A 14,863-nucleotide genomic window follows, 5' to 3' on the forward strand; every position below is an offset into this window, starting at 1 on the left:
TGGTGCTACTGCAGCACGGGCTGAATTCCTGCTCAGTGGCTGGCAGGACCAAACAACCCTCACAGATGTGTTAAGCCAAGGCAACAAGTTGGTACATGGCTTGTTGCAAGTTCAGAGTTTTACACGCCTAACTATTATTAATCTTCAACGGTAATCTTGTGTGCCTCTCCATGGTCACATGATCGAAATTCAGGCGCTTGGCAACTGGCATGTATTTATGACCGTTGCACAGTCCCAGGTTCATGTGATCACCAGTTGTAACCTTCCCAGCCGGCTTTTCCCACAATCAAAGTCAATTGGGGGGGGGGGGAAGTCAGATTTGCTTAATGACCACATGATTCGCTTAACAACTGCAGTGATTCACTTAACTGTGACAAAAAAAGTTGCACAACTAACTTAACTGCCTTGCTTAGCAAAGGAAATTTTGGGCTCAATTATGGTCATAAGTCGATGTATGCACTCCCCCTACTGATCTCCAAATTCCTAAAACTTAAAAAAAGGTCATGCAAAACAGTCTGAATTTACAATAGCTCTTAATTCTCCTAAAATCTCACGAGATGCAATTGATTACAATTATGTTTTCTATTTTCAGTAATTCTTTGGGAGGTGCCTGTAGCATCGTGTGAAGTAATGGAAAGACTGTTTACTTTCCCCCTAAGTAATATTTTAACGCATCCCATTGCAGGTTCACATTGGAGAAAGAAACCATTTGAAGAAGTTGGTGGCAGAATAAGCAATGTATCATAAGACGTGTTCATCTCAACAAATAAAAATGCATAGAAAAAAAAGTGAGTGAGAAAACTACCTGTATATAACTAATAAAGTCTTTCTTGTGAAGTGCTCTCCGTTGTATCTTATATTCAAGAGCTGAGACCTTCTTGATGACAGCCCTGCAAAAATGAAGGCAGAACCCTTTCGTAAATTCTGATCCATATTAGTAGTATTTTTAGCTGTTCGGTCATGTCCGACTCTTGGCAACTTTATAGGCAAATGCTCTGTCAAGCACAGCTTCTTTCAGTTGTTAGAGCTGATGGATTTTTTTTTCTAATCCAGCCAATTACCCTGGACAAGTTGTGGCGTAATATATGGGTGGAAGACGGAAGGAGAGCCACATATCAATACAGGTAGTCCTCGACTTACAAGTTCGTTTTGTGACCGTTCAAAGTTATAACAGCACTGGAAAAAGTGACATGACTGTTTTTTCACGCTTACAACCATTGCACCATCTTCATAGTCACGTGATCAAAATTCAAATGCTTGGTAACTGGTTCATATTTATGACAGTTGCAACATTCCGGGGGCCTGTGATCATCTTTTGCGACCTTCTGACAAGCAAAGGCAATGGGGAAGCCAGATTCCCTTAACAACAGTGTTGCTAATTTACAGTAACAACTGAAGTGACTCCCTCAACAATTGTAGCAAGCAAGGTCACAAAATGGGGCAAAACTCGCTTAAAAAATGTCTCACGCAACAGAAATGTTGGGCTCAATTGTGGTCGTACGTCGAGGACTACTTGTTTATGTATGTGTACATACACATACACGTATGTACATATTTATATATTGTTGTTGTTAGTTGTAGTCATGTCCGACCAATCGCGTACCCCATGGACAACGTTCCTCCAGGCCTTCCTATCCTCTACCATCTTCTGGAGTCCATTTAAGCTCACGCCTACTGCTTCAGTGACTCCATCCAGACACCTCATTCTCCGTCATCCCATTCTTCTCTTGCCCTCAACCTTTCCCAGCATTAGGCTCTTCTCCAATAAGTCCTTCCTTCTCATTAGGTGGCCAAAGAATTTGAGTTTCAACTTCAGGATCTGGCCTTCTAAAGAGCAGTCAGGGTTGATCTCCTCTAGGACTGACCGGTTTGAACGTTCAAAGGCCTCAATTCTTTGGCGCTCATCCTTTCTTATGGTTCAACTTTCACTGCCATACATTGCAACTGGGAAGACCATGGCCTTGACTATACGCACTTTTGTTGACAGGGTGATGTCTCTGCTTTTTAGTGTGCTGTCTAGATTTACCATGGCTTTCCTCCCCAGGAGCAAGCGTCTTTTAATTTCTTGGCTGCAGTCCCCATCTGCAGTGATCTTGGAGCCCAGGAAAATAAAATCTGTCACTACCTCCATTTCTTCCCCATCTATTTGCCAGGAATTGAGAGGGCCGGATGCCATGATCTTGGTTTTCTTAATGTTAAGTATTTATATACACACACATATATATACATACACATACATACACACACACACACACACACACACGACTTTTAGGATGTCCAACAAAAAGCCTTTAAGAAGCCTCCCTTAAAAGTGTTCTTATGCATTTGTATTGGGACTAAAAGAAATTCCAATGCACTTGGAAGACACAAGATTGGAGAAGGGGGTGTACAGCTACCCCTGTGACGCTTTATTCTTAATCAAAAACAGATTGCTGCAAGTAGACCCATCTAGGGTCTCCTTCCACTTCTGCATTTGTCACGCTTTCTCTTCCCACCCTCGTCCCTAGTTATTGTGAACGCCCCGCTTTCACAGACCTCCCCCTTTTACCTGACTTCCTTACGAGTGAACAGCCCGACTCTCTCCAACTGCTCTAGCTCGGGAATTCGGTCCTCGATGCGTTGTTCGATCCTTTCAGCCATAACCAGCAAAAAAAAAAGCGAGCGACGGAGCAATACGCCGAAACGAAACACACGTGGAGCGCTCGCCCTCCGCTTCCTGTAGCGAAAATCCAGCTACGCCGAAGGGCCGGGCCGGGCCGGGCCGCTCCTTTCCCTTCCGTCTCTGCTCTTTTATGACTCGTGGACTTCAACTCCCAGAATTCCTGAGCCAGCTATGCTGGCTCAGGAATTCTGGGAGTTGAAGTCCACGAGTCATAAAAGAGCCGAGGTTGCCGACCCCTGGTCTAAAACAACGCAGGGTCCCCGGTGCTTCCACCATGTGGCTCCTGGAATAATTGCAGCCTTTCTGGTTTCGGACAGGGAAATCAAAATAGCAGGGCATACGCCGTCTTGTGCTGCATGTCTGGCTATAAGTTAATGTACAAAATGGGAACAACCCAGCTCTACCCTCCACGGCAATTATGTTTGGGATGGAGGAGATTTTCGCGGTCCCACCAAGGGCTTGAATCTGGGACTTTCTCTGTACAATTCTGTACTATTAACAGAATTGGCAGAGAATGAAGGGAATCGCTTGTTGATGCTTTGCTTAGAAAACTCGCTTCCTTGCAGGAAGACAAGGGCACACCAATTGGATGTTTTCCACTTCCAGCTTTGTCTTTCCGAGGGTCAAAAACCCTGTTTGGTTTATGCAGTGCTGCAACTGTAGGCTAGGAGCAAGTATTGCACCCACTGTATTCAGTCTATCTCATGATAGAGAGCATCCCTAAACTGTGTTTAATAGTCACCCTGCTGCTCCAGTGGCAAGAGTGGAATCTTCAGCAGACAATGCTCTTCATTGGTGCAAAACTTAGATTTCAGGATTCCCTGAAGAAGCCCATGCCAGGTAAAGCAGAATAAAATACATGTTGGTTGTCTGAATCTGCTTGGGGAAGATAAGCGAGAGACTTTCTGATCATATAAAACACAGATTTGAGATAGGACTTGGACAAACCAATAGCCACAGAATTTTGATTTAGAATAGAGGTAGCCAGCGACTTACAGCACAATTGAGACCAAAATTTCCATTGCTAAGCCAGACAATTGTCAAGTGAATTTTGCCCCATTTTATGCCACAGTTCTTAAGTGAGTCACTGCAATTGTTAGTAACACAGCTGTTAATTGAGCCTGTCTTCCCAATGACTTCACTTGTCAGCTGTTCACAAAAGGTGATCACATGACCCTGGGACACTGCAACCATCATAAATACATGCCATTTACCAAGTGTCCAAATTTTGATCATGTGACCACAGGAATGCTGCAAGGGTTGTGTTAAAAACAGTCATGTCACTTTTTCCACTGCTGTTGTAACCAAATAGTCACTAAACAAATGGCTGTAAGTCGAGGACTATCTGTATATTTTGCCTGCTAAGGTTGTTTCACTGATTCAGGTAACCATGTTATTTCCACAATAATAACGTCCATAATTAGCCAAGATTATCAGAAATATCCCAATTCAATAAACATTCTTCCATGATTTATTTACTCAGGTTTTTGTAAGGCCAGATATGTATATGTTTTCAATGTAATATTATGTAACTTGCTTCAGTAAATTTGTTTAATGGTTTATATTCATATGTTTTCTATATTACAATACACTGCAATACTGGCCAACTGACCATTAAAAACATGTGTGAAAACTTGTCAGAATTTTAACAATGTCATAACTGGGGCATAGTTTCCATCATAGCAAAGATAAAACCATTCTATATGATTCATAATTGTTAGAAAGAAGGAAATACAGGCAGAACAATATAATCTCAAAAGTATTCTATTCTGGAAGTTCATAAATGCAAATTGCTAAAACAGAGACAATGGGGAAGATGTTAAAAATGCTGGGACAAATATATGTAAGGTGTTAGATAACTTATCTAAGTGTACCTGAGAACCAGGAAGAATATTCTGCTTCTAATTATCTTAACACAATTAACATTATGGACTGTCAAAAGTATTCAGACCTGAGTAACAGATGCAGTGTATGGCAGGCAAGAAAGAACTTGATTTGTCTCAGTAGATTTGGAATGCAAACTAAAATCCAACTTGAAATGTCTTTTGTGCCTGCCTCCTTCAGAAAATCTTCTGTAAAAGTTTCCCATGTGCCCTTAAGTTCACCATTTGAGAGTATAACAAAAAATTAATGGGGTGAAGGATCCTTTTTTTTAAGTAGCAGAGACTACGTAAGGTCTTAGACAAAGGAATTATGAATAGATGACAGTGGCTGTTCTTCATTTGTTGTTGTTATTACAATGTTTTAACCACATATTACTTTTAGAGTAGTTTTACCTTGGGCAAATTTATCAAGACCTATATGTTAATCTGATATTTACAGTACAAATTCTTGTAAAGTATATCTGTGTACTGCTCTAAGTTCCTACCAAAATATGGGTCCACAAATAAATATGAATTATCCATATTAATCTGCATCAGAATGATCACTTTAGCCCATTTGAATGTAATGTAATTTCAAGAAATCACATCACATTTTTCTGCTTCAAGAAGATCAGATAATCTCTAGTCAAAGATGGTTCTCCACCAACAGCAGTTTCAAAGAGACAAAACTAAAATATTCTAAAGCAGTAACTGTATGGAAAAAATATTCTGCAGAATCATGTCTTATTTGGTTAAACTAGCAACATTTGTGTTTATATCAGCAGCAGAAATCTATATAATACTGTACAATTTTTTTAATTTTTATCCTGACAAATAGCTAAGTTCAAAAATTGTGGGACTTTTCTCCTTTTGAACAGACTAGATTTCAGGAGATCTTACCTAATATAATACTATATATTAACAACTTAAGCATGTTTATGAGTCATCTTTCTTATTATTCATATTCAGACCCAAAATTAACTGTGCCTTGGTTCCATCTGGAAGACAACCATGTAGGTGAATCATTCTCTATAGGTTATAATTTTCTCTTAAATACTAATCAAATATCATTCATGTATTAACTGCTGAAACACAGGATGTAATCTTATACTGATTTAAATAAATGCAGTTTTCACTCAATTCAGTAAAATTTACTTGATTTTATCACCCAAATTAGCCACAAATGAAGCCACTGAGACCTGTTATTTTATATATTCATTAATATTGATTTATATTAGAAAGTTTCATGTTCTGTTAATCTACATGGAAATAGTAATTTTTTTCCTTCTTGCTCCTAAACCTTTAACTTAAATACTAAGTTGCCAACCCTATCCTTTTCACTGTAATTCCAATTAAGTATCTTCCAATGCCAATGCCAATAAAAGATCTGACATGTGATCAAAATAATGAATGTTTGGAACTATCCCAACATCTGGGAATTTCCATGGAAAACAAGCTTTTAGTATCAATATATGTTATTTGATTAGAGTTTTTTTTACATTGGAGAAAATGAAAATTTCTGAGTGATACTTTCATAATATCAAGACAAGACAGCTGGTTTGCTGTACTGTAGGGGTCAAGGCAACAGGATAAAAACTAGCACACAAAGCCAGCTGGGTGACCTTGGGCTGGTTTCTCTGTCCCTGGGAAGCAGATAAGGGCTACCCATGATTAAAAAATATTGGCAAGAAAACTATTCCAGGAATTAAAAACTGTCTCAAAGGCACACACATTTAAAGAAAAAGAAAAAAAACCCTCCTTATGAAGAATCATCCTTCCTATACTTGGTTTCTAAAATGGATGATAAAGAGGTTCTGAATCAGGAAGATGGCATATTTATTTCTTGGAAATCTATTCCACCTTCCTCCAAGAGCTCAGTGGACCACACTGCACCGCCTACACTAATTTTCTTTACAAATCAGTGAGCCAAATTCAGCTAAAACAAACTGATTGTCTGAAGACTCAACAATTCCATCAGGCAAGCATAGACTGTACCCCAGCCTCTTAAAAACTATACAATGATAGGTGACATTTATTGTATTACAAGCTTGATCAAAGCTGCTTGTTGCTTTTATTTCTTATCATGTATTAATTAGCTGCAGAGTCACTATGGATAAGAGTTCCGTGGAATACACCAAATTTATTAAGGATCACAGTAAAAACAACTCAATGCTTATTTATTATGTGGGTATCCAAAAGCTCATCCCTGTTAACAATTGAGTTTTACAAATATAGTGAGCAATCACATCTCTTCCATGGAATTTTACTATGAGCAACTCAAAGCATTTGTAATGCTTTTATTTTTATATTTGTTCCTCCATTGTTTCGTACTGTAAAAAAGCTAGAGTTTAATAATTATCAAACGTTCACCTGCACAAGACAGAAATTACATCCTTTAACAATGTTGTGGCACGTAGTTGTTTGATTTAAACTTGCATTTGGGTTGCATCTCAGAGATCTTGTGAGAAGAAACATTTTGAACATTTCAAACTTTATAGCATCAGTGCTAAGGAATAAATTTTACATATATGTCCATCACTTTTGAAGATCAGAAAGGGCTCAAGATTTTTCCCTCAGCATATTTCCCCCCCTCCCCCGAGATGACGGAAGGAAAGACGCGCTTATCCTGCAACTAAGAACGGGTTCGCAACAGGGGTGGGAGACGATCATTGATCGTTCCCACGAGACATTAATTTCTACTTGTAGAATTTGACCAAGAAGATAACATCTCAAAGATGGCACCCTTAAGTACACTCTGCAAGAAGCACGTGTGGAACCAGCTCTGCTAGCGCGTGATCGCTTTTCCGCGCGCTCAGATTTTTCAAAACTGTTCCACCAAACAAGGACGGAGTTTTCACGCCGCCGCCGCCGCCGCCGCCGCCTCTTCTCTTAGCAATCCGACACGCGTCGCTGGTTCGAAGAAGAGCAACCCAGAGCTCCAGTCGCTGGTGCTTTCCCATCATGCACTGCGGGGCCGGGGATGGAAGTTGGGGGGGGGGGGCCCGGCGGTGGAGCAGCAGCAGCGGCAGCGGCAGCAGCAGCAGCAACTTCGTTTTCCCGCGAATTCAGTTCAAAGGAAGAACGAGGGGGAGGGGAAAAGGGAAGCTCCCGGCGGTGAAGCGCGCGGTCCAACCAAACTCTCGCAGAATCATTCTGCCGTCATGGCTGGGCGGGCTCTCGGTCGGCCAATAAAGCGGTACGGCGCCATCGCGGGAGCCAGTAGGAAGGCGGCGGAGGGGGCGGGAGCGGCGGTGGCGGCGCCGTCGGGTTTGGCTGGGCAGAGAGGGCGCTTGAGGAGACCCGAGCGGGGCCACTCCGAAGAGTTGAAGCGCTCCCACTTCCTCCTCGCCTCACCTTGCGAGCGCTCCCGCGCCCTTTTCCCTTCCTACGGCCGGTCTGCACCTGACGCCCGACTCCCGCCCCGGAGGAAAGGCCTCATGGCTCCTCAAAAGCACGGCGGCGGCGGCGGCGGGGGTAACGCGGGGCCCAGCTCAGGTGCTCCGAGCGGAGGGGGAGGCGCCGCTGCCGCCACCGCCACGGGCGGAGGCGCCGCTGGGGGGTTCGGCGGCTTCACCTCAGCCGCTGCGCCAGGCGGCAAATCCGGCGGTGCTGTTGGAGGCGGCGGCGGCGGAGGAGGAGGAGGCGGCAGTTATTCCGGCGGCGGCGGGGGTTCGTCGGCATCTTCCGCGGCGGCCGGTTCCGCGGCGGCCCTGCCCCCGGTGAAAAAACCGAAGATGGAGCAGATCCAGGCTGACCACGAGCTCTTCCTTCAGGCCTTCGAGAGTGAGCGTGGGCTCCGCTGGCGGTGGTGGTGGTGGGAGGGGATGAAGGGCCACGGCAGCCGCTCCCCCCTCCGCTCCGAGTCGCGCCGCGGTAGCGGGGCAAAGGGCTCTTGGGACCCGGCGCGGGGCTTCTTCCTGCGATCCTTTGGGCGGAAAGTCCCCGAGGTGCTTTTCCAAGACAGGCAATTGCCCTCTTTTCTTTTCTTTTTTGGGAAGGAAAAGCGCCTTGGGGACCACCCGCCACCTGAACCTTTTGAGAATCTCCGTAGAGCAGGGGTCTTCAAACTTGGCCCTTTTATGACTTGTGGACTTCAACTCCCAGAATTCCTCAGCCAGCTTTGCTGGCTGAGGAATTCTGGGAGTTGAAGTCCACAAGTCATAAAAGGGCCAAGTTTGAAGACCCCTGCCGTAGAGCTTTGGGCGGGGAGGCGGAGGCTGGAAAGGAAAACCTGCTTGCCGCTTCCGTCTCTGGCTTGTCAGTCCGGGCGGTCTCTTTAGGGAAACTCAACGCCTGGCTAATAATTTCGTTAATGAGCCAGCGGCACGCACTCCCCACTCCGGGAGCTTTCGGGGGAGCCGTGGGATTGCTCACCGCGGGGTAGAGTTGCGTTTGGGGTCGCTCTTTCTCTCTCTCGCAGGGATGGGGATGGAGTGTTGTAAAGCGACACTGTGTTGTTTCCGGTATCATCTTCCTACCCTCGAGAATTCCTTAACAAATCGAAATATAGCAGTCTTTAATACAGTAATCGGTTTAATGTGCTCCGTGTTCCGAAAATACAAGCCTTAACAGTTCGGCTTTTAAGGTGCTCTAATGAAGGTATAGACCACTAGTGCACGAGAAGTGGATTTACAGAGGTTGATGCGCACTCCTGAGCTAAACAACAAAAAAAGAGTAACTTGTTAAAAGCGTATTGTAGCATGTTAAATAGATGGATGAGTATCCAGTGTATGATACCTTATATAACATTGACATATTGTAGCTAAAATATGGAAAGATTGGTTTTTAGTTGACTGGTTTTTTTAGACCTAAACAATTCCGACTATTTAATCTAATAGAACAATTAACAGCTTTGATTAGTTTGTAAATAATGCATTAGGTATTCGTGCAAACTAGGCTATGATACGTAATGTGATCTATAAACCCAGCTAGCATTTTGAAAAGTTTAAAATACTGAAATTGTCAGATTTTTTTTTTTTTGTTTTCTTCCTTATGCTCATTACTTGGCTCCTCTAGCTGTTGCTGTACCACAGGTTCCAATATACAAGGTTGTGTACACTCCATTTCCATATAAATGTTTCTGGTATATGTGAGGGTCCCTGATTGCTGTACAGTAGGATATTAACCAACTGTGGTACTTTCTGTGAACTGTCCCAAAGTTGTTTTTTCCAAAAGGCAACTGGTTTTTCTTGGTGTGTGTTTTTTTAAAATGTTCCACTTCTCATCCCAGAACTTAGCTTTGAAGAAGCTTCTTGGATGTGAAGTGAAACTTCTTTAGAAAAAAACCAAAAAAATCCAGTTACCTTTTGGAAAGAAAAAAAAAACACCTTTGGGACAAACATGATCTAGATGATTGAGAATCTCCACAGACTTTCTTTTGATCCCTGCAACAAAGTGATACTGATATTTATTAGGTCACCATTTGAAAACACCTATTCATCTCATATTTGAAATATATATTAACACAGGTTGGATATGAGTGAGAATGTTTTATGTATGACTTTGTAGTGCTTGTACAAAAGCTAGTGAGTTCTCTCAGATTAGCAGCTTTATGTAAAGAATATTTCAATTTTTCCCTCACAGAACCAACCCAAATATATAGATTTCTGCGTACCCGCAATCTTATAGCTGTGAGTAACTATTCATCTTTGTCTTTAACTTCGTAGATTCTCTCATGTGAGCAGTGGATTGATTTTTTTCCCTGTTTTCTGTTGCAGCCAATATTCTTGCATAGAACTCTCACTTATATGTCCCACAGAAATACCCGAACAAATATTAAAAGGTAACTCAAGCTGTAATTAAAACAGGCTTTGTTTTCCAATAAGTGACAAAATAGTTATATAAATATATGTCCATGTATCTTGTCAATAACTGAAGCTGAAACTAAAACTTTTCTGATATACATAATGAGATGAAGTTGATACACGCATTTATCCAGAGGAAGCTTGACATTTGCTTGTTTGATGTGCCATATTTTATGTGATAGTTTTGGGAAATTTGTCTCGGTGATTTATTTATAAATTAATATAATTTCAGTAACCAAGGCAGGTAACTCCAACCTCTTGCTAAATAACCAAAAAATGCACATTTATTTTTTTGCATATTTATAACACTAATTTTCTGTTTATTGTGGCTGATTTTTAAACATTGTAAGGTTTATCTGGCTATTTTAAAGTAAGCATTTCTAAAACTTTGAATTTTAGTGGGTTTAATTTATTTTAGTGGATTTAAATTTTCTTTTGATTCTTTGCAATATAGTATTAGTAATAAGCTATAGATATTTTGTTACATGACATTAATGATGCAGTGCCCTTTAAATACATATGGTAGGTAGCATGTTAGGCAATGATGAAAAACATACAGGGATTATAATGTAAGAGGACACAGTCTGAAGTAATGGGATATATTTAGTAAGGAAAATACACTGAATTCTTCTAACATGTAATAAACAGATGTCAGTGATTAAAACTATTTCTGGTAATTTAAAATTAATACTTTCACACTGTTGTGACTGAACAATGACTTAATGGCTGCTGGTGCAAGGTAGTAGATGAAGTTTTAACTATGATTAATCCTGAGCTATTTTTTGGATTAATTTCTAATATTCAATGTACCTGAAACTTTGTTAGTGACTACTGCTGTTGAAGAAATATGTGTGACTTTATTTTTTCTTCTGAATCTTTGTTTTCATAGTTAGAAACTAATTTCTTGGAATATTTTTCTCCATATTGAGACTGAATCCATTTATTTTATTGTCATAATTTATTTGTTTTTCAATGTGTGCAGTATGATGTATAGATTAATTATCAGTTTTGAAAGTATTTTAAAAAGCATGACTAATGAATATTGATATATATGTAAAGTCTGTATCCAGCTTGTACTGCATATAACACAATTACTTCGCTCTGCTTTAAAAGTGTATCATGATTAATATATCTATTGTGTGATGTATTCTATACTGAAAGTATTTGTTAGTAGAATCATAAGTTATTTCAATCAAAGGTTATCTACTCTGGTTTAAAAGATATTTTAAGTAATTATTTGACCTACAAGCAATCAAAGATGCTAGATAGTGAAGCTATTATAAATTAGAAAAAACTTTTTATTTACATTATTTTTAATAGAATATAAAACAAATGAAAACATAAAAAAAGGAATAAAAGAAAATAAGGAATAAATAAATGACTTCTGAACTTCTTTTCAAGAGAAAGTTACACTACTGTTTCCCACCCTTTGATATACAAATCCCTTCAGCTCATTTTATCCAAGTCTGCTTTAATCTTCAAATCCACGAATCATCATTTCATTTCTTCTTTCAGCAAAAGTCCATATAAGGTTCCAATCTTTCAAAGGGTTTTCAGATTAGTTTTGCCATTTCTGCAAATTCTGATATTTTTACAATCTGTTTCTCCACTGTGAGGATTTTTCCATTGTTGTTCATATAATAATATAATCTTGCTGCAGTTACGATATACAAAATCAGTCTACCATAAGTCTTTTCTAATTCATTGTCCATAAGTCCCAATAAAATGTTTCATAAACCAGAAAAATTGATATTACTGTATATAGTCTGATGAATTTTTGAAAGTTATTTATTGACATACTCTTTAAAAGTGTTTTTAAATAGTTAGGGGAGATATAACACAAAATAATGCCATAAATGTATTGAAAATGATTGGTTTAACTAGCCATGTTCTTTAAAAAATATATTCATAAATGATTTTTTGTCCTGTAAATTATTTTTATTCTTTCAAGTAAATGTAAGAAGATGCTTCATGATTAATGAATTAATATAAAGTGGTAAATAAAGTTAAAATAAAATTAGAAGAACCCTCACTGAAATAAAACTTCCTTTATAAGTGACAGATTGGAAATGAATTTTCCCTATATATTCCTATAGGGAAGTATACATTTTGAACACTATGGTTAGAAGAGCAATTCAACATACGTTAAATAGCAGTGGAATGGAAGGCCTTGACTCATGGAATGGGTTTTTATAAGATTTCAGTGCTTTTTGCTTCTCCATGTTAGGATTCAAGTCTGCACCTTTCAACCTAGAAATTAGCAAGTAGAGCAGATAAAAAATGTGATGGTCTCTTGGCTTCTGCTGGAACATAACCATTCTAGTTTTTGGAGTGCTCGCACAATAGCCTATTATAGTGACCTAACATGATCATGACCAGAATATATGTCTCCTGCCATGGCCTGCTTATCATTATATATGTGAAAGAATCCTGTTATTTCCCAAGTGCTTGATCTAGAGCAGACATGTCAAACACAAGGCCCGGGGGCCAGATCCGGCCCGCGAAGTGGTTTCATGCGGCCCGCGAAGCCATCCTGGAAACAGTGAGGTAAAGGCCCCCACCGCCTTGGCCCTGGCCCAGAGACCCTCCTTCTGCCAGAGACCCTCAGATCTGTCCCACTCCTGCCTAGGCCCCCACAGGCACCCTTGATGCGAACAATGTAGAGCTGGCCACGCCCACCCAGTAGGCCATACGTACCCTGGCCATACCCACCTGGCCCCTTGAGGGCAACCGCAATGCTGATGCGGCCCTCAATGAAATGTGAGTTTGACACCCCTGATCTAGAGCCCATTTCCAGGCTGTAAATGTTTAGCTGAAATACATTTTCATGCAGAATAAATTATTTCCAGATTCTGTGGCCAAAATTCTTTATATGAAATATATACCTTAATTTATTTCCAGTTATTCTCAAGCATTAGTTTAGCCTTCTGCTATTGCCCTGGGATCAAAGAATGGTACTTGAAATAGATTCAGGTATTCAGATAATTGTGCCTATCCAGCTGTTAGAATTATCTCTTCCAGGAATTTGTTCTAGTTATTAATAGTATGGGAGGCAAAATTGCATCATATAAACCAAAAGCCTACTTTTAAAAAGATGCTACATCTATTGCAAAGCAGTATATTCTAGACGTACCTCTGATCCAAATAACAGCAGGTTTGCTGTTTTTTCCCAAGTCGGTTGATTTTTGATATGAACAAAATTGAATAAGATGTTTCCAACAGTTTTATTACTATCAAAATCTTAACCATTCTCAAATACAAATATTCCACGGTAACAATGTGCAAAAAGAAGAAATATATCTGGATATTTGCTGCCACAAAACTGTACACTCATTGTTAGATTGTACACATTTACTCCAGATTCTCTTCAGATAGTATAAATTTCATCTTTTTAAATATTTATATATACTTGTAGGGGAAAAAACATAACTAGTGTTGCTCAAGATCAGCTGTAAAATGTGTGGTATTGATCAACATGAATGTGAACAATTGTACTAATAAACTAGACACTGAAAATCCTCTGTCCAATTTATTTTACTTTTAGCTAGCCTATAAGAGGCCTTTAAATAGATACAGTGTGATCAAAGTAAAACTAATTCCCAGACATTGATCAGGACATAGATTAGATACCATAACTTGTAAGTACCAGTAGTCTGATTCAGGCAGTCTCCCGCCTTTCGACTACAAAGCTAACTAAGGTAACTAAGCTTGGTAGCTAAGTTTGGCTACTGATAAAAAGGATTGTTTATATATACTGTAGAAAGCTGAAAGCTCTCCCCACGCTAGGATTCCCAAAAGCTAATCATGTTCTTGAATAGATTACTGAATGGATCTCTGCAGTTCAGAGGCAAGGCTATATTGCTAGTTTTCAGACTACGCAGGGCAGTTGCTTGAAGGGATTGTCAAAGGAACCACTACCCAATTCTAGCATTTCTAAATCAAACTCTTCCTACCCAGAACATAAAAAAAGAAAATATCCTGTGCATGATAATGAAAAATATTTTAGAAGGATGAAAGATCCTTGATTTAATGTCATCATTTTGGTAAAGAAGATGCAGAATGTTTCATCTTCTTTGTAGCTTCGTAGCTGGGGATTTCTTGGATATAAGAAGGCTGTTTGGAGCATTCTGTACTCCTTTTCGGTATTATTGTTTTGTGCGGATGTTTTCAAAGTCAAATATACTCTTCTATCGGTTTTCAAACTCAGCTTGATTATATCATTTATAGAACAAATATAATAGAAATAGTAAAACCTGAAAGGAAGTTACAGCATTGCTTCCTATGTTGGTTCTTTATTTTATAGATGATCCAATGTTTCTCAGTTTTTGGTGGCTCAACATTAGCATCAGTCTACCAAATAATGTAGCATGGTTTCCAGGAATTTTTATGTGGTAATTAATGCTAAGATTAATAGCGTATGTTGCTTACTTAAGGAAATATAGCTACTTGCAGTTATTGGTATAGCTACTTTAAAATTTGGGTGGGGTGGGGTTGATTATATCCAAAATGGGGAGGATTGGTAGATAACTTAGTGA

General features: G+C 39.8%; 2 protein-coding genes across 5 annotated transcripts in view; one reads left to right on the top strand and one right to left on the bottom strand.

Annotated features, from left to right (window-relative positions):
• UTP6 (UTP6 small subunit processome component) overlaps positions 1-2,744 on the bottom strand; it is a 31,281-nt gene extending 28,537 nt beyond the window's left edge. For all 3 annotated transcript variants that reach the window (XR_014491315.1, XM_083353621.1, XM_083353620.1), the window contains exons 1-2: positions 2,549-2,744; positions 806-890 (exon numbers count right to left, since the gene is read on the bottom strand). Coding sequence is in view for 2 of the 3 variants with exons in the window: in XM_083353621.1 (XP_083209747.1) it covers positions 806-890; positions 2,549-2,640 (177 nt within the window). In the remaining variant the exon portion in view is untranslated. The remainder of the gene's footprint in view (positions 1-805; positions 891-2,548) is intronic.
• Positions 2,745-7,856: 5,112 nt separating this feature from the next.
• Positions 7,857-14,863, top strand: part of SUZ12 (SUZ12 polycomb repressive complex 2 subunit) — a 30,873-nt gene continuing 23,866 nt past the window's right edge. The window contains exons 1-3 of one of the 2 annotated variants that reach the window (XM_083353035.1): positions 7,857-8,307; positions 10,108-10,154; positions 10,242-10,306. In XM_083353035.1, the coding sequence (XP_083209161.1) occupies positions 7,962-8,307; positions 10,108-10,154; positions 10,242-10,306 (458 nt within the window). In that variant the 5' untranslated portion in view covers positions 7,857-7,961. The remainder of the gene's footprint in view (positions 8,308-10,107; positions 10,155-10,241; positions 10,307-14,863) is intronic. The other variant, XM_083353034.1, reaches the window with a different exon arrangement.

Source organism: Vipera ursinii, assembly GCF_947247035.1.
Source record: "Vipera ursinii genome assembly, chromosome: 2".
Lineage (NCBI taxonomy): Eukaryota > Metazoa > Chordata > Lepidosauria > Squamata > Viperidae > Vipera > Vipera ursinii.